General features: G+C 45.2%; 1 protein-coding gene across 1 annotated transcript in view; it reads left to right on the top strand.

The window, feature by feature from the left end:
- Positions 1 to 23,603, top strand: part of ATXN10 (ataxin 10) — a 159,327-nt gene that overhangs the window by 47,758 nt on the left and 87,966 nt on the right. The window contains exons 6-9 of the mRNA XM_044228553.1: positions 5,758 to 5,838; positions 12,160 to 12,325; positions 21,342 to 21,450; positions 23,394 to 23,563. Coding sequence (XP_044084488.1) covers positions 5,758 to 5,838; positions 12,160 to 12,325; positions 21,342 to 21,450; positions 23,394 to 23,563 — 526 coding nt within the window. The remainder of the gene's footprint in view (positions 1 to 5,757; positions 5,839 to 12,159; positions 12,326 to 21,341; positions 21,451 to 23,393; positions 23,564 to 23,603) is intronic.

The raw sequence follows: 23,603 nt of genomic DNA, 5'->3' as shown, positions 1-23,603 counted from the left end.
CACGCAGAGCGCGCTCTTCTGCCTTCTGTATAAATTGAATGTGAGGGGCAGCCAGCCATTCTCGTCCTCCAGATAGTTAAAGGAAAAATGCCCCATCTTCACTCACCAGTGGACATTTCTTCTTTGTGGAGTGGAAGAAAGACTGGAGGGGGCGGCTGGCGGGCTCCGTCGGTGGCGTGTGCTGCTCTTGGTCCTCGGGGTCGTATGTTCGAGCCCCACCCTGGTGTGGAGGTTTACTTAAAGGTAAAATCTTTAAAAGGAAAAAAAAGAACGGAGGAACTTTATCCTTGATCATTTTGAGCTGAGGTGGCACAAAGAACCGGACCCTAAGTTCTCCTGAAACGTCTCTCCAGAAGGGCTGCATGAGCCAAGGGTGAGCCCTGTAAAGGGAGCATTTTCCGAGGAGCCGCGGGGGGCAGGGTCAGACTGAGGTGGGCTCGTCTTGACTTTCGGGTAATGGGGGGTTTCCCGGGACACTCCACCTCTGTGGGCCTCTCTCCGTACGTCCTTATTTCTCAAACGAAGGGACTGATTTAGATGAGACGTTTCCAGGCTTTTGAGCTTCACGCCCCACGTGGTGAAAGGCGTGCAGAAGCTCACTCGAGTGTTGGTTTGGCACCAGGAGTGTTGGCCGGCAATGCTGTCTGCTCTTGCGGTCGCTCGGAGCCTCGAATGGCCGCGCTTCTCCCGCCCTCTTCTCCGTAGCATCACGGGAAGATGTCATTCTTGCCCTTGGCTTTGATGGCTTTGGGTTTTTAATGATCTTTGGTGAAAGTGAATGAGCTAGTATTCAGTTCTGGTGACTTCTAAAGCATGTGGTTTTGCACTTGACCTGAACCCAGTGCCTAGGAAAAATTGCCCTTTTCCTGAGGATCCGATGCTCTTCTATGTCGAATTCGTGAGGTAGACGACACTCCTTCGCTCAGGCTTGTAGGAAACTCGGAAAACTTAGCAATGCTCACTTTAAACATAAACTAAGTCATGGAGACACTGATTGAGTGAAGTGTGCCCAGGTGCTGTTCGTGGCACTGGAGATTCAAAATTCAGACGTTACATTTTAGTGAGAGACAGATAATGACCCCCCCCCCCATAAATGTGTACTGCGCCGGATGAATGCTTTGAAGAAAAATACGCACCATGTTTCATGTAGCTGTTCCTTAGATGGCGCTTGGCTCACAGGAGACAGTGGATAGTCTTTGCTGTTTTATTAGTAGGAACTTAAATATGTCTGCCCAGAAATAGCTTCTGGTCCAACAAAACGTGTCTGAGTTCCCCCCTGAGCTGTCCTGCCCAGAGACGGCCATGCTTTCACTCCTGCCTAGCGGGGTGTCTACAAAGCAGAAATAAATTTGAGATGAATTTTCCAGGATACGCTTCAGTCACGTATCTAGTTCTTTGATAAATAATATATTCCTGTGGTTCAAGTCTCAGAAAGCTTAGTTTCCCTCCCGGCCATCCGCCTAGTTCCTCCGCCCAGCCCCATCCCCGGAGCAGGTGAGCTGCTTGCTTGCTTCTCAACACACCGTTGCGCCTCTTGCTTTTCTTAAAAACTTCTATATTTATATTCTCTTTTAAAAGATTTCATTTATTTATTTGGAGGGAGTGTGTGAGCAGGGGGAGGGGCAGAGGGAGAGGGAGAGAGAATCTCAAGCAGTCTCCATGCCAAGCACGGAGCTCTGTGTGGGACCCGATCCCAGGATCCGAGGTCATGATCTGAGCTGAATCTGAGAGCTGGAGGCTTAACTGACTGAGCCGTCCCGGCTTCCTGAGCCTCTTACTTTTTTAATCTAATAGTGCATGTTCGAGATCTTTCCATGTAAGTATATAAAGAGCTTTCTCTATCTTCCGTTGTGTGAATATACCGCAGTTTATTTAATCGGTTCCTTACTGGTGAACATTTAGGTTCCCAGTGTCCCGTAAATACAGAATTCGGCAGGGAATAGCCTTGTTTATACATATGTCAGATTGCACATGGGCTGGTATGATTGTCCCTTAATCCGTTAAGTGTGATCATTAGGTCGAAGGGAATATGCTTTTTTATATTTTAACAAACATGCCAAGTAGCCCTTCGTAGCCTTGGTACCCGTTTGCAGTCCTGCTGGCCACTGGAGAGGACCTGGTTTCTTGTCGTTGCTGACAGAGTGTGCTGTCGGAGAGGGCGTGCCAGCCTCCGAGGGTTCAAATGGTATCATTACAGAGTTTTATTTATATTTCCCTTAAGAGTTTGAGCACCGTTTTTATTTATATGTTGAAGAGCCCATTTTTCTCTTATGTGCGTTCTCGTTTTCTTTACCCATTTTTCCATTTGGATGTCAGTTGTGTCCTTATGTGTATGAAGGAATATTTTCTAAGTTAGGGCCAGTAGTCCTTTGTGTGAAATAAAATGCAGATTTTTTTCACTTCTTTATCTTTTGACTTTGCGTGTGGATTTTTTTCTGACTAAAAATCTTTGATGTTTTCGTAGATGAAATTGTCAGTCGTTTTGGTGTCCTGTAGATTTTTGGTAGTGGCTATGAAGATCTTAGTTCTACTGAAGTTTTCGTCCACTATTGTATCGTTTCAGCTTTGAGGTTTAGGTGTTTGATCTGCTCATGTTTTTTCTCTGTAGAAGGGCCAAAGTGTGGGTCCCCTTCCCTTTCTGCTCTAGACGCTGCTGCTGGTCACAGCGGTCGAGCCGCAGCGTGGCTGTGACCCATCTCTCCCCTGCCCTTCCCCATCACCTTCACCCTCACAGCCCCGCGCACCTGGAAGCCTTTTTAAATCAGGTTCCACCTTCTCCTTCCGAGTGTGTCTCCGTCTGCTGTTGGGCCTTAAGGATCTTATAAACATCCTGCTCAAGTCATGTTATCACACACGTATGAGAGTGTTTTGTTGGTTTAAAAGGAAGTTCGCCGAAATAACTTTTATTTTCTGTAGTCAGACTTTGGTCTGTTGTTCGTTGTCTGAAAAACTATGATTTTATATATTTTGGCTGCTTTTATAGTTGTTTGAGGTAGGAGGGTAAATTGTTGTCCGTTATGCCTAGAATTGGAAGTGGTAGTTGGAGATTTTAACCCTTTTCAGCCATGGACTGGAGCAGACCAACTTCAGTGTAGACGTGCGTGATCTCAGAGCTGCCTTCGTGTGGAGCAGTACTGGAGAGCATTACTCAGCACTTGCCAAATCCACCTGTTTTCAGCCGCCTGTGTAATGTTCGCCAAGATCGACCGTAATATGGGCTGTAAAAAGTCTCAGTAAATATGCAGAAAGGATTACAAACATATAGATACAAATATATAGTCTCTGACTTCGGTGACCTTATATTAGAAAACCATAATCAGATGGTACTAAGAAAAATTCCAGGCTTTTGGAAATTAGCTCATCTAAAGAATCAGTTTGTCAAAGAAGAACTCATAGGGCAAATTAGACCGTCTTTCAAACTGAAGGATAATGAAAATACAGAGATTTGGGGGATAAAGCTAAAGCAGGGCTTGGAGGGAAATGGATAGCTTTGAATGTTTCTACCGGGAAAGAGGAAGGGTCTGAAAGCGGTGACCTCCGTGAAGGTTCTTTGTGAAGAAGACAGGAGCGCAGGAAAGCCGCAGTAAGTGGAAAGAAGCAACTGGTAGGAGATCAGGGCCGAAAATAGTGACACGGAACAGAAGTCAGTAGAAAAGATGAACTAAGGCTAGTCTGGTTCTTTAGGAAGAACAACACAAATGGATCAAAAAGAAAGGGAGAGGACACTGGCTGACAAGGTGCAGGAGGGTGTTGTCCTAGCACCGGGGCTGAAGGCTGGGGGGGCCCGCAGCTGGGGGCCAGTCGCATTCCGAGGAGGAGGCTCTCGGTCCTGCGTCCCTCTTTAAACCCTCTTTGTCTTTCCCTGGCTGTAGTTCCCTGAGCCCACTGCCATCCTGTTTTTCCGTGTCCCCCTTCAGTGAGGGACTCTTGGAACACCTCGTCCAGCCTCTTGAATGTCTTGCCCTGACCCTCTGGCTAGGTCAGCTTTGTTATTTCTCTGTTTCACAAAGCATGTGTGTTGTTGCCCCTAAGACAACATTTATGTGTGGGCTTTTCTCCACTGTTAGCATTTTGGAATATGGATTGTGATCTAGCTCCTAGCATAGTTCTGGAACATTTGTGGTGTTTTTTTTTTTTTTTTTTCTTCTTCAATTTATTTATTTTCATATAAACAGTATTCATTATTTTTTCACCACACCCAGTGGTGTTTTTTAAAATACTTTTTATTTCTTCTTATTATTTATGTATTTGTTTTTTTGAGAGGGAGGGAGCAAGAGAGCACAGGGGGGAGGGGGTGGGGCAGAGAGGGAGAATCTTAAGTAGGCTCCACGACCAGTGCAGAGCCTGACACGGGGCTCGATCCCAGGACCCTGAGGTCGTGGCCTGAGCAGAAATCAAGAGTACAGTGCTCAACGGACTGAGCCCCCCAGGTACCCCAGAACATTGCATTTTTGAGGAAATGGCCTTCCAGGAAAATGTTTTGTGCTCCAGAAAGGTGAATCATGAATGAGTTTTAGGTTCGCTTTTGTATACCTGGCTTAAAATGTGTGAATTTTTATTACTGCAGTCTGATGAGCTACCTGAATTGGTAAAAAAATGGAGAATTTTGAAAATACTCATCATTACTAGAAAAACCGTATATCTAAGTGCCGATCAGTTATTTTGAGGACTGTGGAAGAAATAGAACACGTTTGGATTTTGCTTTTCTATGAGCGACACTGTGTTGTGGTAGTTGGTGCGGTTCATTTGGTTATCATGCTAAAACACATAATTTCAATTATATTTTTTTAAGTGGTTAAGTAAACTGTGTTCCTAAATAGAGTTAATGCTTTACAGTCACTCTTACTGTTGTAGCCTTGGTTATAAACCGTATATTCTTTAGTTCTTAAGCCTGCAAATATGCCCTCTGGCCAATATGATTCAGAATTAATTAATAATACTATTCAGTCTTTTTAGTTGTCACAGTGGTACTTTAAAGAAATACGCTTATAATCTCTGCCTCGGGGTTTCCATAAGTTGATCTCTGAGTTTAGATGAGTGCGTTGCTTGACAGTGAGGATGTTTTCTTGGTAACTCGAGAGTTCTTACAGACAAGGTGACCAAGCCAGTGTGCATTACTGGGTTGTTGGCATGTGTTTAAAGATTTTATTTTTACTTATTTATTTGAGAGAGAGAGAGAGAAAGAGGGAGAGAGCGAGCGTGAGAGGGGCAAGGTCAGAGGGAGAAGCAGGCTCCCTGCTGAGCAGGGAGCCCGATGTGGGACTCGATCCCAGGATTCTGGGATCATGACCTGAGCCGTAGGCAGAGGCTTAACCAACTGAGCCACCCAGGTGCCCCGTTGGCATGTGTTTAAATAAATAAGATGTGTGACATGTCTGTTTCCCCAGTTAATTTTAGCACTTCACCTTCTGAGTAAAACAATTGATTATAGTTCCTGTTTATACCTGAATTTGTAGCTAAATTTCATTTTCCAGTTGAAATGAAACTTAGATAGGACCTAGAGTTGAATGAATTTGAATCATTTCAATAAATTTTTCCAAAGTAAAATTGGAGAAACCTATGTGGAGGGTTTTTATTTTCTTCTAGCCGCTAATGGAAAAATGGTACGTGACCCTCTTAAAACATTTTAAGATTACAGCAATGAAAAGTTCAATAAAAAGAAGAACTTTTATGTGTAAAATGCCCATCAAGTCGAGAAGGCCATGTCCATTGTACTATGTTTCTAGTAACCACACTTTCTCCTCCTTTTCTTCTTAGGTTCTTGATTATTACAGACCATTTTCTGAAAAGCCCGGAATTGGTGAAAGCGATGTATGCCAAAATGAGCAGTCAAGAAAGGTAACCCCCAAACCAGTGTGGTTTGAAGTACTTAGCATTCCATACGCAGTATCCTGTGCACGTGACTGAGAAACGATGTGGTTTCGTAGTTGGCACCAAGTCTCTAAATACATGTTTCTCTGTCAGTAATGGTTTTAAATTGGTTGGTTGACATTACAGCTTAGCCACAACAGGCGGTAATTTACGTGGGGCTGCACGGTCCAGGTTGGCGCCATCATTCAGTAAAGGCAAACTCAGAAACATCCGGAACAAAACGTTGTGCATGTCCTTTCACTGCAGTTGATTTGAAATGCGCTCCTGTGTTCACGCCACTGTGTAATGATTTGGGATGTACCCCACGCACGTGTAGTTTTCCCATGGTTCTTTCGGACAGAGCCTGGGTAACCACACATGCGTGATCTTCCAGTGTTGTAGCGGGAAGAGCACTGCCCTGGGAGCACGGAGACCGTGGCTCCCTGCCTCCTTGTGATGGTCGTTCCTTCTGTGACCAGAGCCAGGCTCTTCAGGTCCGGATTCAGCTTCTCGGCCTGGAAGATGAGAGAATGGACTGACGTGATCCCCGGTGCCCTGGGTAACTGCCGTAGCTCATAGGTTCCCTAGCCTTATGGACAGGTTGCCTTAGGGAAAATAAAACTTAGTTCGAAGTCACAGACCTGATGATCAAACACTTGAAAAAAACGTTAATCTTTTGATTGTGGTCAGAATTTTTATAAATGCCGTGGTTTTGCAATTCTTACTATCTACGTGGCTTCCAACACTTCAGCTTTTACACTCCTTTGTAGTCTCTCTAAGGGAGATTTCTTCTTTAATGGCTTTAATGAAAAGGGAAGTTCGTGCTTTTAAGTCAGTTTAAAGGCCGTGTTTCTAAATCCAGTGCCCCCCCCCCATAAGCTGCATATTTCTGTTGCAGAAAAAGAATCATTTGTAGCTTTTTTGACCCAACATAAGTGGCGTGAAGAGCAGTGCTGTCAATTGGAAAGTTGCTTTGCTGCAAGGGATGCCTGGACGCTGGGATAGTAGTGCAGGGGTCAGTTGTACTTTAATACTCAGTTTTACATTTTCCATAATCCTGTCGAGGGATCCGTTTTTAAACTGCTCCATTATGTAGCCAAATGGAGATGCCAGATTGAACATTTTCTGTTTCTCTTATAAAGACGTCGTAGCTGCTGCTCCCCTCCAGGCCGCGTCTGCCCGCGTGCCACGGCCCCTCCTGGCTTTGCCTCGTGGGACGTGCTCTCGTCCCTCGCGCCGTTTGTCCTGCATCGGGTCCCGTGCGCACCCGCGTGCTGCTGTGTGACCCTGGCGTTGGGCTGCCTGCCCTGCCAGGGCACGGGCTCCACCTTCTTCTTCCAGGGTGGCCGTGTTCCCCAGACGGTCCTTGGCACGTCAGGGTGCCGGAAAAAGTTGTTTAGGTGAAACCGTCAGGAAGCAAATGCATTTTCTCCCTCGCGAACGGTTGCATTCCAGTTAGCGCCCTGACTCCTGGGACACCGTCTGGCCGAGGTGGGACCTTCGGAGCCCTGCAGGCCCCCTCTGGTGGCTGCTTCTTGGGCAGCGGCCTTGCTGTGGCTCTGCCTTGTGCCTCCTGAGTGGCGTGAGGCCCTCCACCGTGTAGCTTCGTCTCTGGTCCCTTCCCCACTCCCTCCCCGACCCTGCTCCCGGTTACCACATTACGGCGACACAGAACTTCTGTAGTTCTCGAGGCCTTCCCTGTGATGTTGTGCTTTTGCAGATGGCCTTTCCTCTGCCTGGAGCGTCCTGGCCACTGCGTCTCCTTCTGGTGAAGGGATAGCTGAGTTTTGAGCAACATGGGTGTGACTACGTGTGGGTCCACCTATATGCAGGTTTTGTTTTACTTTTTTTTAAAGATTTTCTTTATTTATTTGACAGACAGAGATCACAAGTAGGCAGAGAGGTAGGCAGAGAGAGAGGAGGAAGCAGGCTCTCCACTGAGCAGGGAGCCCGATGCAGGGCTCGATCCCAGGACCCTGGGATCATGACCTGAGCCAAAGGCAGAGGCTTTAACCCACTGAGCCACCCAGGTGCCCCAAGGCAGGTTTTTAAAATAAGTACGGTCCTGTCAGTGTATTTTCTCTTCCTTCTGGTTTTCTGTTTTTCAGTAGTTTATTTATTTAGTTTTATTTTAGAAAGAGTGGATGTGAGCAGGGGGAAAGGCAGAAGGAGAGGGCGAGAGAATCCTCAGGTTGACTCCACACTGAGCACAGAGCCCAGGCAGGGCTTGATCTCACGTGCCTGAGATCATGACCTGAGCCGAAACCCAGAGTCAGGTGTTTAACCCGCTGAGCCACCCAGGCACTCTTCATCCTTCTGATTTTCTTGATAACATTTTCTTCTAGCTTACTTTATTGTAAGAACACAATGTAATACATAACAGCGTACAAAATACACGTTAATTGACTTGTGTTATCAGTGAGGCTTCTGGTCAACAGCCAGCTGTTAGTAGTTGAGTTTTGGGGGCGTCAAAAGTGATAACCTGGAATTTTGACTGCGTGTTGGGGGGTCGGGGCCCCAACCCCTGTGGTGTCTAGGGGTCAGCTGTGCACTCATGCTTTTAGGCCCTTGTCTGGGCTTGTGTGAGCTGTTTGTGGTGACTGACTGGAGCCGTTGGCCGGAGGGCCCGACACATTCCGTGCTGATGGCGTGTGTGCTCGGGTGTGTGCGTGGGGGCGGGGGGCGCAGGGAGGTAAAAGGGGGCCGGGCAGGAGCACTCAGTCTGCGGTCAAGTAGAGCTCATGGGTTCCCTGTTGACTCCTTTTGAGGCAGTATTGGGCAATTCTATGTTCACAGTTGTGCATTCACAGATTAATAGCACTGAAAAAATTAACGTTTTTCTCAGCAGGGGTATGTAATGAATTTCTTTCCTGTGCATCCAGAATGGTGCTGCGTGCCTTGTTTGTGAGAACTGAGCACGTTCTCTGTGTTCTGTGGTTCAGATGAGGAACTTCCCTAGAGACCCTGGGGAGACGCTGTGGTACTTTTGGGAACACACATCAGAATCCCCTGAGGAATGCCCAGGCTGCAGCGCCCATCTGCTCCGTCAGAACGTCCACTTGGGCTGGGGGCTGCCAGACTGAAACACGTCTGTTGATCAGTCAGTAGAACAGGTAGTGAGTTCACTAAGTGCCTAATGGGGGTCCGTGGGGCATCACGGTGACCGTGTGGGTGGCTCTGGAGGGAAAGTGCTTGGAATGTCACCGTTCATCAACTCCAGACCACTCGGTGACAAGTTGAGGATAGGGAGTCAAAATCCGTCTACGTGGTTGACTCAGCGGAAACCAGAGTCTGCCTGTATACGGTTTTCTGGTCCTCCTTCGCAATGAATGCCAGTATTATTAGATGAAACTCGCTGATACCGGAAAATGCTTGGGTGGTTCTCAGGCTTGTAGTCTGTATAGCAGAGTAGTGAACTGCAGAGGTAGTTCCGCGGCTCGTGGCTTGGGGCCAGTTGCCTGCTCTTAGGGAACTGGGACCTATCTGTAGAATGAGGATAAGAACGGTAGCTGCCCGTGAAATTGCTGTAACTGATTGAGATCTGCAAGGAAGCGCTTGGGGCGAGGTTATCCCTCGGTAGATAAGTTGCTAGTTCTGCCTCTGTGCGCCCGCGGCTTGTCCTCACCCCTCCCCTGTCCCCACCGCTGCTGTTAGTCCTACGGCTCGGCCACCTGGGCTTTTCCTCCAGGTCATCTTGCGGCCGTTTCATTCCATCCTCTGGAGACCCTGGGGAATCGGTGCCCTTCCTGCCCTCTGCCACACCGGGCTCTGCGGTCTTGTAGGATCGGGTGTTTGTCCTCGGTTACAGAGATAGCTGGGGAAGCATGGGAATGCAGTCTGCTGGGTGCCAAAATCAGTGATCTTCTTCCCCACGGCCCAAGAATTTCTTATCTCTGTAACGTATTAAAGGACCAGAGAGATTTCAGCCATACTTTTGTACCTGTATCTTGGTTAATTCAGATTAATGAAAGGTTTGGCCTTTGTGGGCACAGCATTCAACAAATGGGCACATGTGGAGGAGCCCAGAGGTAAATCCATGGTTTGCTGGAGCCATCAGTCCTGAAATTTGAATTACATTGTATTTCTGGAATTAGAGAATACTCTTCATGCCCTGCTCATAAAACTCACTCCCTCACGCGTCTCCCGTCCTTCTTTGTCCCTCATTCCAGTCCTCTCATAAAAACGCACTCACTTCAGGACAGCGCAGGTGTGGCTGTTAAAATTGTAGCCTCCATTAGTTTAAGCATAACTTTCAAATAAAAATTTTGCTATAGAATTTTCCCCTAGAACTCTTCATGTGTATATATGTTGCTTTGTTTTGTTTTGTTTTTTTTTTTTTAAATGAAACAGAGCCTCATTTTGAGGACAGACTCTGGAAGTGTTTAACCAGAAGTGGATCAGAAAGATTGCGAATGACAGCCAGCAGTTGAGGGAGAAAATCCTAGAAGCTTGAGCCTGAATTGAGGGGTGCGTCTGGTAGCCTGAGGCTACCAGGATTCCGGGGTTTTAGGACACAGGACTTTCACACTGATGTGTGGCTGTGGACAGCTAGTCCCTGACCTTTTTAACGAGTTCTCTTGCTTTTTCATCCTTCACTTCGGAGGGAATAAATAAATCAGCGAGTGCACAGTACTTGTGTTCTGTCACCTTTTCAAGGAAGGGTTTAGTGTGGTTCCCCCACAGCTGGAACAACTAAGACATTCCCCATTGTGTCCCGTTTTCTGGATTCTGCAGGACATTTCTGGACACCTACGGTTCCCTGTGGTTTCTGGCTTGGAAAGGAGGTGGCAGATATAATGCATCACTATAATTGATTTTGAAAACAGTTTCCTCCTTGAGGTGTGAGTGCCCCACACGTGATTCCTGTATTTGACGGCAAGGTTGGTTTTTGATGGTGGCTCAAAGTAGAGGGAGTTGGGGAGTTTGATGGGGACTCGAGTTGGGATGCCCCCGAATTTTTGGACCCACTCCCTAATAATTGGAGCCACTAAAAGTTTTTGTTGGCAGAGAACACAGTAGGATCATTTAATGAAGTCTCATTTATTCTCAGGTGATATTTAAGCTTGATTTGTGTTTTTGTATTTTGAACATTTATTTTTTATTTTGACCTTAAAATCACTTTCAGCTCTTCTGCTTAGCTATCCTGTGTTACAGTGACGCAATAGAGTGGAGAGGAGAGGGAGGTCTGAGGGGTGGACGGCCCGTGGTGAGCTTGTAAGGAAGGCCGCGTCTGCGCTGACCTGGCAGCTCCAGCTTCCAGGGCTCTCAGAATGTCCCCTGGGACTCCAGGGTGCTCCCCGTCCTGCTGGACGCGCTCGGGTACCACGCTGGGCCTGCCCCTCTGTCTCCGACCTCATGCAGCTCCTTCACGATCTCTTCCTCCTTTCTTCCTCCTTCTTTTCTGTTCTGAGTGTCAGCCCACAAGGTGCTCAATTCCCGGAAACCAGAGCTCATGACGTCTCATACCTACAAGCATTGCCCCAGTGTCCCAGGTTAAAAGGAGTGTTTTTAGAGCAGATATTTGGGTTCCTTAGCTGGCCTCCTCCCTGGCATTTCTGGAAAGTTACCTGCCTGGGAAAAGTGGGAAGCCTGGTTTTATGGCTCGAGAGGACCCCATTCATTTGTAAAGTTTCTGTGTGAATAAGGGAAAATGAAAAATATCCTAATACTGAACTACTTGTTCTTCTGTGCTCAGTCGAGGGCATTATTTGTTTTCTTTTGAATTAGTCGTTGCTATAAGAAATCGGAGGCCATTAGGAGTCTTGAAAACTGGTACGGTCTGTGTGTGATTTTTCCAGACTGATATCTTTCCTGTCATTTAGCAAAAATACGGGAAGAGTTTGGTACAGTTCGCCGTGCGGAACGCGGGCCAGGGATGGTAGCTGCCTCTCGGACATCGTGTGTGTCGAACGCTTGTTAGCCCAGCAGTGAGCCGGGAATCGACATTATTAGCCCACTGAACCTTGCTGCTGTTGTCATCGTGTGTGTGTGTGTGTGTGTGTGTGTGTGTGTGTGTGTGTGTGTTACAAAACCTAATCCGACAGCGTTTCTGAAATGTTGAGTGAAGGGCCCACAGGAATGCATCTTGAAAAGGTGATGGTTTCTGTCGTTCTGGCCCATCAAAGAAGCCACAATTTTAAAAAGTACGTAATTGATGAAGATTGATTTTATTCACAAAAAGTATTTCCCTTAGCTAGACCTTAGAAACAAAGTGAGAAATGTAAAAGTAAGCATATTCTCTTAGAATGCGCGCTCAGTATTTCTAGCGTTGGATTACATACTCACCTGAAACTCTTGTACATTGTCCAGAGTTACGTTGCTGGACCTCATAATTGCGAAATTAGTGGGGGATGAGCCGCTGACCAAGGATGACATCCCTGTGTTCCTGAGCCATGCGGAGCTGATCGCGAGCACGTTTGTGGACCGGTGCGAGCTGGTGGCCAGACTGACGTCCGAGCAGCACGCGGACGGTGAGGTGAGAGCGGGTTCCTGAGTCTCGGACGGGAGAGAGCAGGGGATTTTCTGACCCAGCCAGGCCCTCTCTGAGAATTCTTTTATAAAAGCTTTAAAAAATATCGCTTGAATAATGTGTGGACTGCTGTGGATTGAATGTTTGTGTCCCCTCCCCTCCAAATCCACTGCAGACTTGATGGCCAAGGTGGTGGTCCTAGCTAGAGGCCGGGCCTGTGGGAGGCGAGGAGGTCTTAAGGGGGGAGCCCCAGGAGTGGGACTAGTGCCCTTATAAAGAGACCCTGCCGTCATCCTTTGCCCCATCACTGCGTGAGGACACTGAGAGGTCAGCCGTCTGCAGCCTGGAAGAGAGCCTTCATCAGAACGCAGCCGTCACGAGCAGGGACTTGGGTCTCCACCGCCTTGAGTGTTGCTTCTAAGCCGCGCAGTCTGTGGTATTCTGTTACACGGCCCGGATGGGTGAGGACAGTGTCCTTGTTTTAGAACAGTTATGAGAATACGGCAGGGGAAAACAGTGCCCTTATTCCTGTTGTCCAGAGTTAGTGACCTGAAAACAAATTCTTCTTCTTTTTTTTTTTTTTTTCCAAGATTTTATTTATTTATTTGACACACAGAGAGAGATCACAAGTGGGCAGAGAGTCAGGCAGAGAGGGGAGGAAGCAGGCTCCCTGCTGAGCAGAGAGCCCGATGCGGGACTCGATCCCAGGACCCTGGAATCATGACCCAAGCTGAAGACCGAGGCTTAACCCACTGAGCCACCCAGCACCCAACCTGAAAGCAAATTCCAGCGAACATGTTTTTCCAGGAAGATAACATCAAATATATATGTTCATCCATGCACACACAAATATATATGTATTAAAAATGAAATCAGGCTGTGCTATTTGTAAGTTTCTGTTTTTTCTTCTCCTGCATGTAAGTTTTATGAGGGTAGGAGTTTTGACTGTTAACTTTCATTGTACTGTGCACACAGCAGGCACTTAGTCTTTGCGGAATGAAGTCAGTGTAACATTAAAAATGAAGAATTTGCCATAGTTCATTTGTCCAGCTGTTAGTTGGACCATCGGGTGGTTCTTATTTCTGTTTCCTGAAGGTAGTGCTACCATGTATGTCTTGGCCGTTCCATCTTTGTACCTTTCCACCCTTAACCCAGAAGTGCTGGGTATTAAGGATACATCCAGTTTTGTGTTGTCTTTTTTTTTTTTTTTTTTTAATTGGTAAAGATGTATTTATTTGCGAGACAGAGAAAGTACACACACTTGGGATGGGGGAGGAGCATCTGGTGAGGAGGGAACAGAATCTCAAGCAGACTCCGTGCTGAGCACAGAGCCCGATGCAGGGCTCCATCCCCGGACCCTGAGATCATGACCTGAGCCGAAATCAAGAGTCGGATGCTTAACTGACTGAGCCACCCAGGCGGCCCAGGGTATATCCAGTATTAAAGCTTATGGTATACATTTCTAAATTGCCTTCCAGAATGTTTGTTTCTTCTGTCCCTATAGGACGTTCCCGATCATACACCATCCTGTGATTATTCTGTTTTCTTTTCCTCGAGGCCGCCTTGGATTAGTCCAGTCTTTACTAAGGCGACGGAAGCATTGATACATCCTTCACACTTGAGAAACTCTCATTATTTTTGTCCGTTCCATCCCCCTTCCCTTCCGTCTTCAAGTTAGAACGGTTCTGTCTCTGGAAAATGGCGCAGCAGTAGAAAGGAAGGGGTTTGTGATGCGACAACAGAGAGGAATCACGAGCTTACGGCCCGAGATTAGCCAGACCCGAGAACGTATCTTACGGTTCCATCTCTGAAATTCTGTGGAAGGCGAAACTCACTGATGCGAACAAAGCAGATCTGATGTCCCATGGGGCTGGAGGGGAAGGGGTGGATTTGATGGCGAAGGATATGAGGGTACGTTTTGAGTAAGAGAAATGTGTACATAGCTGCGTACCTTGACAAAACAGTACGGTGCGCTCAAGATGGCTGTGTTTTATTGCATGTGGACTGGATCGCGCCAACACCGATAAAAAACATTTCTGTGCTGATGGGAGTGGTAGGTGGAGAGCAGCTCACGCGGGCAGTGCGGTGGGGAGACGGGAGGGGCTGCCCTTCCATGGGGCCATCCACTGTCTCCGGATCGGTTCACGTTTTCTAGATCCGCGTGTGTGATGCCGTGAACGGTTCACTCCCTCTGTGTGCAGCCCATGCTTGCGACTCTGGCGGTAGATCTTCTCTGTGACTGTACCTTTTACCCAGCGACTTTGCCCTGGGTGTTCTGTACCTCGTCTTGCAGACCACACTGGGTCTCACGGACAGAGCGCGTGTTTTCGTTCTCATTTCTGTGATAGGAGAGGGCACGCCTTGGCTCACAGGAGCCTTTCCGTTCTGGAGGTGGATTTGCCTCCGTTTCCAGCAGGAGGAGCAGTGAGCTGTGCTTCAAAAAGTTGTAAAAATTAATTCTCTAGGAGACAGAAAAGGAAGTAAAACTTGCTACTTGTTAAACTATAGCTTTAGACTTTTTCAGGGCCCTGGCATTTGCTGTATAGATGACTTCCGTATTATAGTAAGAAATTACCTGATGGAACTTTGTATATGGGGGAAAATTTGTATTTTTCTTTCAAGCTGTTTTTTTTTCTCTAAAATGGGAAGAATTACTGTATATTAATAAATAGAAAATTGTTGGCAGTTTTCTTTTGAAAAGCCCAGAGAGTTCACTTTTTTTTTTTTTTAAAGATTTTATTTATTTATTTGACAGATAGAGTTCACTTTTTAAAAAATCATTGATCGGGTGCCTGGGTGGCTCAGTTGGTTAAGTGTCTGCCTTAGGCTCGGGTTGTGGTCCCGGGGTCCTGGGATTGAGCCCTGCGTCGGGCTCCCTGCTTGGTGTGGAGTCTGCTGCTCTCTCCTGCTGACCCTTCCCCCCGTTCACGCTCTCACTCACTCTCACTTCTCTCCAATGAATAGAAAAAATTAATTGATCTATATAGTCATGACTTGGACATGTTAGTATGTATGTGTTCTCCTTTCAGTCAGATGTTTTTAAAAAAGCCACAGTCGGGGCGCCTGGGTGGCTCAGTGGGTTAAGCCGCTGCCTTCGGCTCAGGTCATGATCCCAGGGTCCTGGGATCGAGCCCCGCGTCGGGCTCTCTGCTCAGCAGGGCGCCTGCTTCCTCCTCTCTCTGCCTGCCTCTCTGCCTACTTGCATCTGTCAAATAAATAAATAAAATCTTAAAAAAAAAAGCCCCAGTCACTTTTAAGGTGACTTCCCACCTCGGTATTTAAATGTACCATATCCCCAGCGGTCTCCTGGAGCCGGCCCGTGCAGGCTGACCGAGAGTCCGTTAATATGCAGAAATCCGTGAGCTGACTGTTGAACGCCTGGTAGCCTGAGACCCGCCGTGGCGGGAGTGAGCAGCGGCTGCCGGTCAGCGCTCCGTGTCCTGCCTCCTCTTCCGTCCCCACAGCCAGCAGACCGCAAACCTCTCGCTTACCCAGTTGTGATGTCCCTAGGACAGTATACCCAGTAAGGGTCCCATGAGGCTGTGACCAAAAAACTGGGTGAAAATGTTGTCTCGGGGTCATCTGTTGCGTATTTGTGTAATCATTTGGCTTTAAAATCCCGAGACTTGTCCTCAGTCTTCCTTAATAGAAACAGTTTCAGGTCCTCACAGGAACGTGTGTGTTTCTGGCTTTGGGGTTTTGGGTACTTGTTTCCAGCGTCTGAGAACGTTGTCATCGGTGCGAAGGCGCTGCTTATCCTGTAGGAATTAGGGTTCAGTCCAGCTTTACCTTGAGTCTTAGTCCTGTCACTTGTAGGGGGCATGGCCTTTCCTCTGGAAGTTAAATAAATTCTTTTTCGTTCTGTAGTTTCTCGTATTCATCTGTTAACGAGAATTATCCTCAGGTGGGGGGTGGTTCACTCTTCTATTCCGTGCGGTGCCTAACTTACGTTGTAGTGTCTGTAGTATCTGTTAACCTAGTATTTAATAAATACTTGTGGAATAAGAAAGGGTAATCTTTCATCCCACAGACCGATAAGAGATTAAATATTTGTATTGTGCAAATAATATTTGCTTATTAAATACAAAAAATTCACACTGCAGTCAGTGAAACAAAAGTCCTCATTCCCGTCCAACCCCTGTGTGTTTTCAGTGGACATATCAATGTATACTTTTTTATCTCAGAGATTTTTGTAAGTACACACCTGTTTTTTTGGTTCATTCCTTCTTCTTTTTTTTTTTTTTTTAAAGATTTTATTTATTTATTTGACAGACAAAGATCACAAGGAGGCAGAGAAGCAGGCAGAGAGAGATAGGGGGAAGCAGGTTCCCCGCTGAGCAGAGCCCAACGCGGGTCTCGATCCCAGGGCCCTGAGATCATGACCCGAGCCGAAGACAGAGGCTTAACCCACTGAGCCACCCAGGCGCCCCTCTTTTTATTTTTTTTAACAATACTTTTTTTATTCTTCAACTTCTTATTTTACCTAGCCTGAAGTGTCTCGTACATCTTTCCACTTTAACACATGATGGTGCCTTCATCTCCTTCTCCCTCACAGTTGAGCAGAATTCCACTAGACAGAGGAGATAGAATTTTCTTGTTTGTTCTCTGTCGCCGTACACTTTAAGTGCTGCCAGGGTTTTTCCTCAGACCTTTACAAGTAATGCTGTAGCGTGGAAATCTTTGCAATTTGGGGCAGGTAAATCTGGAATTGTAAATTCCCGGATGTTGAATCACTGAGTCAAAGAGTCTGTTTATTTAAAATGTTTAGAAATACTTGTAAATGCCAGACAAAAGAGCATGGGAGTATATGGATTTACAGCCTTTCCCTAATCTGATTTAATTCCCATTTCTCTGTAACTGTTTTCAGTATCCAGCATGTTAATTGGTTTTTCATGTTAGGTTACCTTCTAAAATACATTTAATAATGTTTTTGTTATATATACAGGAAACTTCCCCCCCATAGTTAATTTTTTGTTTGAATTTACTTATGGTATCCTCAGCCTTTTAGAAGTTTATATTTTTGTCTTCAATTTGTTAGGCTTACCAACTTTATCCTTATGGTTTCTGAAGTTTTTTACATATTCTGTAAAACCATCTTCACTTAGATTGTGGATATATGCATGTGCTCATCCTTTTAGTACTTGATCCACATTTTTAACTGAATTTCTTTTTGAGCAAGGAGGGAAGTATAGATCCAGGTTCTGTCTTTGGATGATTCAAGATTCTATAATCTTTGGTAAAGGACCACTTGGGTTTGAATCCTGATTTCCTCTATTACTGGTATGTGATCTTGGAAGAGTTGCTTATCCGCTGTGCCCCAGTTTCTCTGCACAGAGAATGTATTAGTACATTCTAATGAACTAGTTAGTACATTAATAGTAGTAATAGTGATGAATAGTATTTTGACGTTAGCATTTACTACACTGATCGGTAGGTACCTGGTTAGCGCTCCCCAAATGGTAGCTGTTAATTGTTATGTCAATACCATTTAGTGAGTAATCTCATCCTTTCCACTGTTTTTTAATGCCGCCCTTGTCATATATTACATTCTTGTATGTTTGGGGATCCGTTTCTGTGTTCTGATGTTTTACAAAGAGAACCAGTGAGATACTAATAGCTATCAGAGAATTCCGAGAGCCGCGTGTTGATACGCAATGAAAGAATGCCAGAGTGAGTGACTGACAGGTGCGCATGCTGGGCTGTGCGCGAGGCAGGAATGAATTGCATTCCAGCCAGACCCAAGGAATCCGTGTTTCTGTGAACAAGTCATTTGCACCATTATCACTTTTTTATAACTTCGAATATTGTAAAATTGTTCAAAGACTCCAAAGGGGAGAGTTAACCCAGATGGATGATCTAGACAGGAGACTGATCTTTTCCCCCCTTTTCTGCCCGCTGTGGAGCCTCGTTCCTTTGATGTGCCTGTGCCTGTGTCTGTTTCCCCAGTGCCCAGTTTAATGACTACAGTTGTGTGATACTTAACAAATACTAGAAGGGCATCTCAAATATTCCCCTTAGGTTTCAAGAGAATAATTTTCCTGGCTTTTTTTTTCATTGTTGGTTTCCAGATGCTCCTTAGGAATACATTATTAATAAAAGGATTCTAATAATTAAGATTGGGGATGTGTTAGGTGGAACTAGATTAATTTCTAGAATTTAGGAGCTGGAGGGAAACATTTACGTGATCCGTTCCAACTCTCTGATTTTATTCTTATCTTCTTATCATGGAAGATTTCAAGCAGACTAAGCGAGAAAAGCATCCTGAACCCCGTCTGCCATGTCAGTTCATTACCACTCATGTTCTGTCCGTGATCCTAGCCTGATCTTGTGGTAACTGCCCTGGATTGAAGCAAAATTTGGGCATGTCTCATCAGTGCATTATTTTATATGTATCTTTAAAGAAGATGAGGAGTCACACCCAAGTCAACTATAAGCACACCTCAAAAATTAGCAGTATAATTATAACATCAAGTAAACACTCAGATTTTCCCCCATCATCTAGTAGTTTTGCTCAAGTTCATTTCTTTGAGTCAGGATACAAACAGAGGCCATGCGTTATAGTCGGTGGTTGGGTCCCAAATGCCCATTCATGTATATATGTTCCACTCTTGCCCTCTTCTTTCGGTTTTCTCTCCTTTTTTCTTCTGCTAGCATGTTTATTGAAGAACCTGGGTCGTTTTTCCTGGAGAGTTTTCTGCAGGGTTAATTCTGATTTTATCTCCGTGGTGGTGTTTAACACATTCCTCTTTCCCTTGCATTCCTCTGACTGATGATAATAATTCCAGAGAGCCTGTTCACATCTGGGTTAGGTTTTTGTGTCTTTTTTTCCAGTAATGTTGTATTGTTGGTGATACGTGCTTTCATCAAGAGGCAGGTAACGTCTGGTTTATTTTTTGTGATGTTACCTGGATTAGTTCATTCTTTGGGGGGTTGTGGAATGATGGGATTTTGACTCTTAGCATTTACAAACTTCTCCTAATCAACTGTTAGGTTATACAAGGTATAATCTGATTCCCAGTCTTGTAAGTAATGAGTTGGTTTTACGACATCAGCTGTGAGGTGGTATTGTTTGGATTTCTTTTTTTTTTTTTAATATTTCATTTTATTTATTTGATAGACCGAGATCACAAGTAGGCAGAGAGGCAGGCAGGGAGAGAGAGGAGGAAGTAGACTTCCTGGTGAGCAGAGAGCCTGACGCGGGGCTCGATCCCAGGACCCTGGGATCATGACCTGAGCTGAAGGCAGAGGCTTTAACCCACTGAGCCACCCAGGTGCCCCGGTTTTGTTTGGATTTCATCACTGTTGTGATGTCATAGTTTTAAAACTGCCTGATTTCCTTTTTTATTTTTTTAAGATTTATTTATTTATTTTAGAGAAAGAGCAAGAGCATGAGAGTGGAAGCAGACTCCCCGCCGAGCGTGGAGCCAGATGTGGGGCTCCATCCCAGGACCCTGAGATCGTGACCTGGGCCAAAACCAAGAGTTGGATGCTTCACCGACCTAGCCACCCAGGCACCCTTGAAACCACTTGATTTATTTTCAGTCCGTTTCAGCTGTAATTCTCCCTCGTGTTCTCATGCGCCATTGCCAGCCAGTGCCTCCTCAGTCTGCCTCTGGTTCCTTCCAACGTGATCCCGATCGTCTCTGTCGCCCGTTTGCTGTCTGGCATGACAGGGTGTCCAGGATCCCATGACACGTATTCTGACCTAGCTCTACAGCCACCAGCCATTCTTGGAGGGGGCATGGCATCCACAGGTGCCAGTATGGGCAGCTGACTGGGCAGCCCATTCACAGAGGGGGTGCTGACGCTGCATGACATCTGTGGGTTTGCTCAGGAGTCCTCTGAATGGGGCTCCGATCTCCACCTTCTCATCTGGATATTTCCCTTAACTCATTCACGAGCAAGTGAAAGCTACAGTAAAATTAAAGATACAGGGCATTAAAAATGTGTGTTGTGGGGCACCCTGGTGGCACAGTTAGCTGAGCGTCTGACTCTTGATTTTGGCTCACGTCATGACTGCTGGGTCATGGGATCAACCCCATGTCGGGTTCCGCACTCAGTGCAGAGTCTGCTTGGGACTCTTCCTCTCCCTCAGACTCGCTCTCTCCCTCTAAACAAACAAACAAACAAATAATTTTTAAGATAGGTTGTTTCTTGTGGTTTCTTTTGAGATTTCAGAAAGGTAGATTAGAATATTACCTTCAGATCTCATAACTGGAGAATAGTAAGTACAGGTTTAGAATTAACTAAAGGAAGTAGTTTTTCTTTTGAAGAATGTCTTTATGAGCTGAATTTATAGCGTCTACCACATTTTGCCCAATAATGTGCACGTTAAAAATGAGGGTCGAAATCTGTACAAAATTGGATTTTACCACTTTCTTCAGATTACCTAACGCCGTGTGGTTGGTCGTTTCTGGTTCATTTGGTCCATTGATGATCAGTTATTGAGTAGTCACATGAACTAACATTTTCAAATAACGTTATCTTCTCCAGCCTTGTAAGATACTGCATAAAGGTTTACATTTACCCAGAAATAATGTGCGTTCTTGCCGCCAGACTTCTTTCAACCATAGCATTTTACAGGATTCCTGTGGACAAGAAATTAATGTATTTCATGGGCTAGTTGAATCTTTAAAGTAGAATTTGCTTGTTGGGAATGCTTTAAAAAGAAAGTATTTGCATAAATGTTATGTACGTAACTAGTAATTTTGAACATTTATTCCACTGTTGGAAGGTATTTTTGCTTGAATAAGAACTTTTCTGACTCCTCACTCCAAGAAGACACATAATGACACATAATCTCGCGTTCTTGATGGCAGATGTTGCTGTTAGGAAAAATGATCGTTCACATACAGATTTAATACTTGTGTTTCGTTCTTGGTCGTGTTGTTTTCTCTCTTTGGATGCTTCTTTCCCAGCACCAACTCTTCACTATTTTTCATAATATTCCTTTCTTTCTCCGTTACCGATAACAGTTGCAGATCATTTCACTTGACTTAAAAGTCATGCTTTCTATTTTTAGGAGGCGTTGGCCACGATCCGGCTTCTTGATGTCTTGTGTGAAATGACCGCGAATACTGATCTGCTCAGTTATCTGCAGGTTTTTCCTGGCTTGCTGGAAAGAGTGATCGGTGAGTGAAGTCTCCCACCTGCTGTTATTTGTAATTAAGGAATCTTTGGCTTGTCATGCTGAAATGTAAGCCCACACACAGATCCTTAATTTTCAGTGTATTGGTATATTTTTGAGATTTTTTTTTTTTTTTTTTAAATTTTTTTTGGTGGGAGGGAGGAAGAATCACTGTTTTGATCCCAGCTGTGGCTTCTGCCACTTAACCTGCTATCAGGATGCCTGACCAGTAGATGGGAATACTGATGCTGTTACACACGGTGGATGTTGTGGACGTTTCCTTAGCTGTGCTGTGGCGGCGTGGTAGGAGGGAAATGATGGTGGAGGATGGTTTGGGGATGGGTATAGTCTCCGCAGTGATGATGGTGATTTTTATATTCGTTTTCCACATTTGTTAAGTTTATTTTTTCCAGTTACTTTTATAGGGCACAAAGGAGAGTGCCTTATACATAGCGATTATGTATTTGGTTCTTAACCATTGGTTGGCACACCATCTTTGCTAAAAAGCTATTTGCAAAATAATTCAAGTAGAACCTGTTCTTGTGGTTAGCCATGCTTATGGTGTTGTTATTCACTGTTTGCTATTTTTTTCCTTTAAAAAAGGATTATACTTGTTGTGGAGATGCGTATGCTAAGAATGGTGAGTTTGTATTGAGGTGGGCAGATGACTCAGCAGCGAGCTATAGCAGATGTTGAGACTTTCGTGTCAGTGTTTTATTCTGAGGGCGGTGCTTTTAGTGGTAATTAAAATGAAACACCACAAACCTGGGAAACAGACTCTTTTTAGAAAAATGTGTGCTTGGAGCCAGGGCAGACCAGGGTTGTCTTCCCAACTCTGCCAGATTACTGACTTCTCTGAGCTTGATTTCTTCATTATAAAATTGGGAAAGTGATACTTGCATTTTTTGTTTTTTTAAGATTTTATTTATTTATTTGTCAGAGAGAGAGTGCGCACAAGCAGGGGGAACAGCAGGCAGAGGGAGAAGCATACTCCCTGCTGAGCAAGGAGCCCGTTGAGAGACTTGATCCCAGGACCTTGGGATCATGACCTGAGCCAAAGGCAGACACATAAGCAACTTGAGCCCCCCAGGCATCACAATACTTGCATTTAATAGTTTTGTGAGGGTGCTAAATGAGAAAACGTGGAAACACTTAAACACAGCTTCTGGAAGATGATCTATTTTCTTATGCTGTCTAGAGACATTTCATAGAGCATAATATTGTTACTTCTTTCGAATATAGCTAGAATAGATTTAGGGAGAGGACATGTTGCCTTTCAGTTATCTGGACAATGAGAAAAAAAAATCAGCCTACTTCTTGGTTTCTGTCATACAGCTCATTACAGAATAAGTACTGATTATATTTTAGATGTAGTTGACTGTAGTTCTCACCTGAGTTCCTTCATAAAGAATTTGGGATTGGAAACCTGTTTATAAGAAAGACTGCAGAAGGCACCTGGGTGCCTCAGTCAGTTAGGTATCTGGCTTTTGGTTTCGGCTCAGGTCATGATCTCCTGGTTGGGGGATCGAGCCCCTGTGTTGGGCTCTGTAGCTCAGTGGGAAGTCTGCTTCCCCCTTGCCTCCCCCTCGCGCATGCACATGCAAGCGCATACACGCTCTCTCTTTCTCTCTCTCTCTCTCCTCTCTCAAATAAATAAATAAATAAACAAATCTTTAAAAAAAGAAAGAAAGATGGCAGGAAACTTTTACCTAACTTTTTTCTTTGTGGATAAATAAAGTCCAAGTTGGGATAATCCTTACGGCTTATCGCCCCAAAACCAGAGTCATGAAAAAATTTCAAGCAAAAGAAGAGTTTTCTAATCATTAAAGGTATTCCACCTTTATTTTATCTCCATCCATTGATATAAGTTAGATTTGTATCTGGAAAATCGGTACAAAATACTAAAAATTTTCTTACAGAAAATAAAGCTTTCTGTTTTCGTTACAGATCTCTTGCGACTGATTCACGTAGCCGGCAATGACCCCGCAAGCGTCTTCAGTAGCAGCGGCTGCATAAGGGCGGAGGGTGACGTCTCCAGTGTGGGGGAGGGGTTTAAGTCTCATCTCATTCGTCTGATTGGAAATCTGTGTTACAAGAATAAAGACAACCAAGACAAGGTAAGATGATTTCTCGGCATGTGACATAGACATATGGCTT

This window comes from Neovison vison, chromosome 12 (assembly GCF_020171115.1).
Source record: "Neovison vison isolate M4711 chromosome 12, ASM_NN_V1, whole genome shotgun sequence".
NCBI lineage: Eukaryota > Metazoa > Chordata > Mammalia > Carnivora > Mustelidae > Neogale > Neogale vison.
The sequence above is the reverse complement of the archived record's forward strand: the minus strand, read 5'-3'. Positions and strand labels throughout refer to the sequence as shown.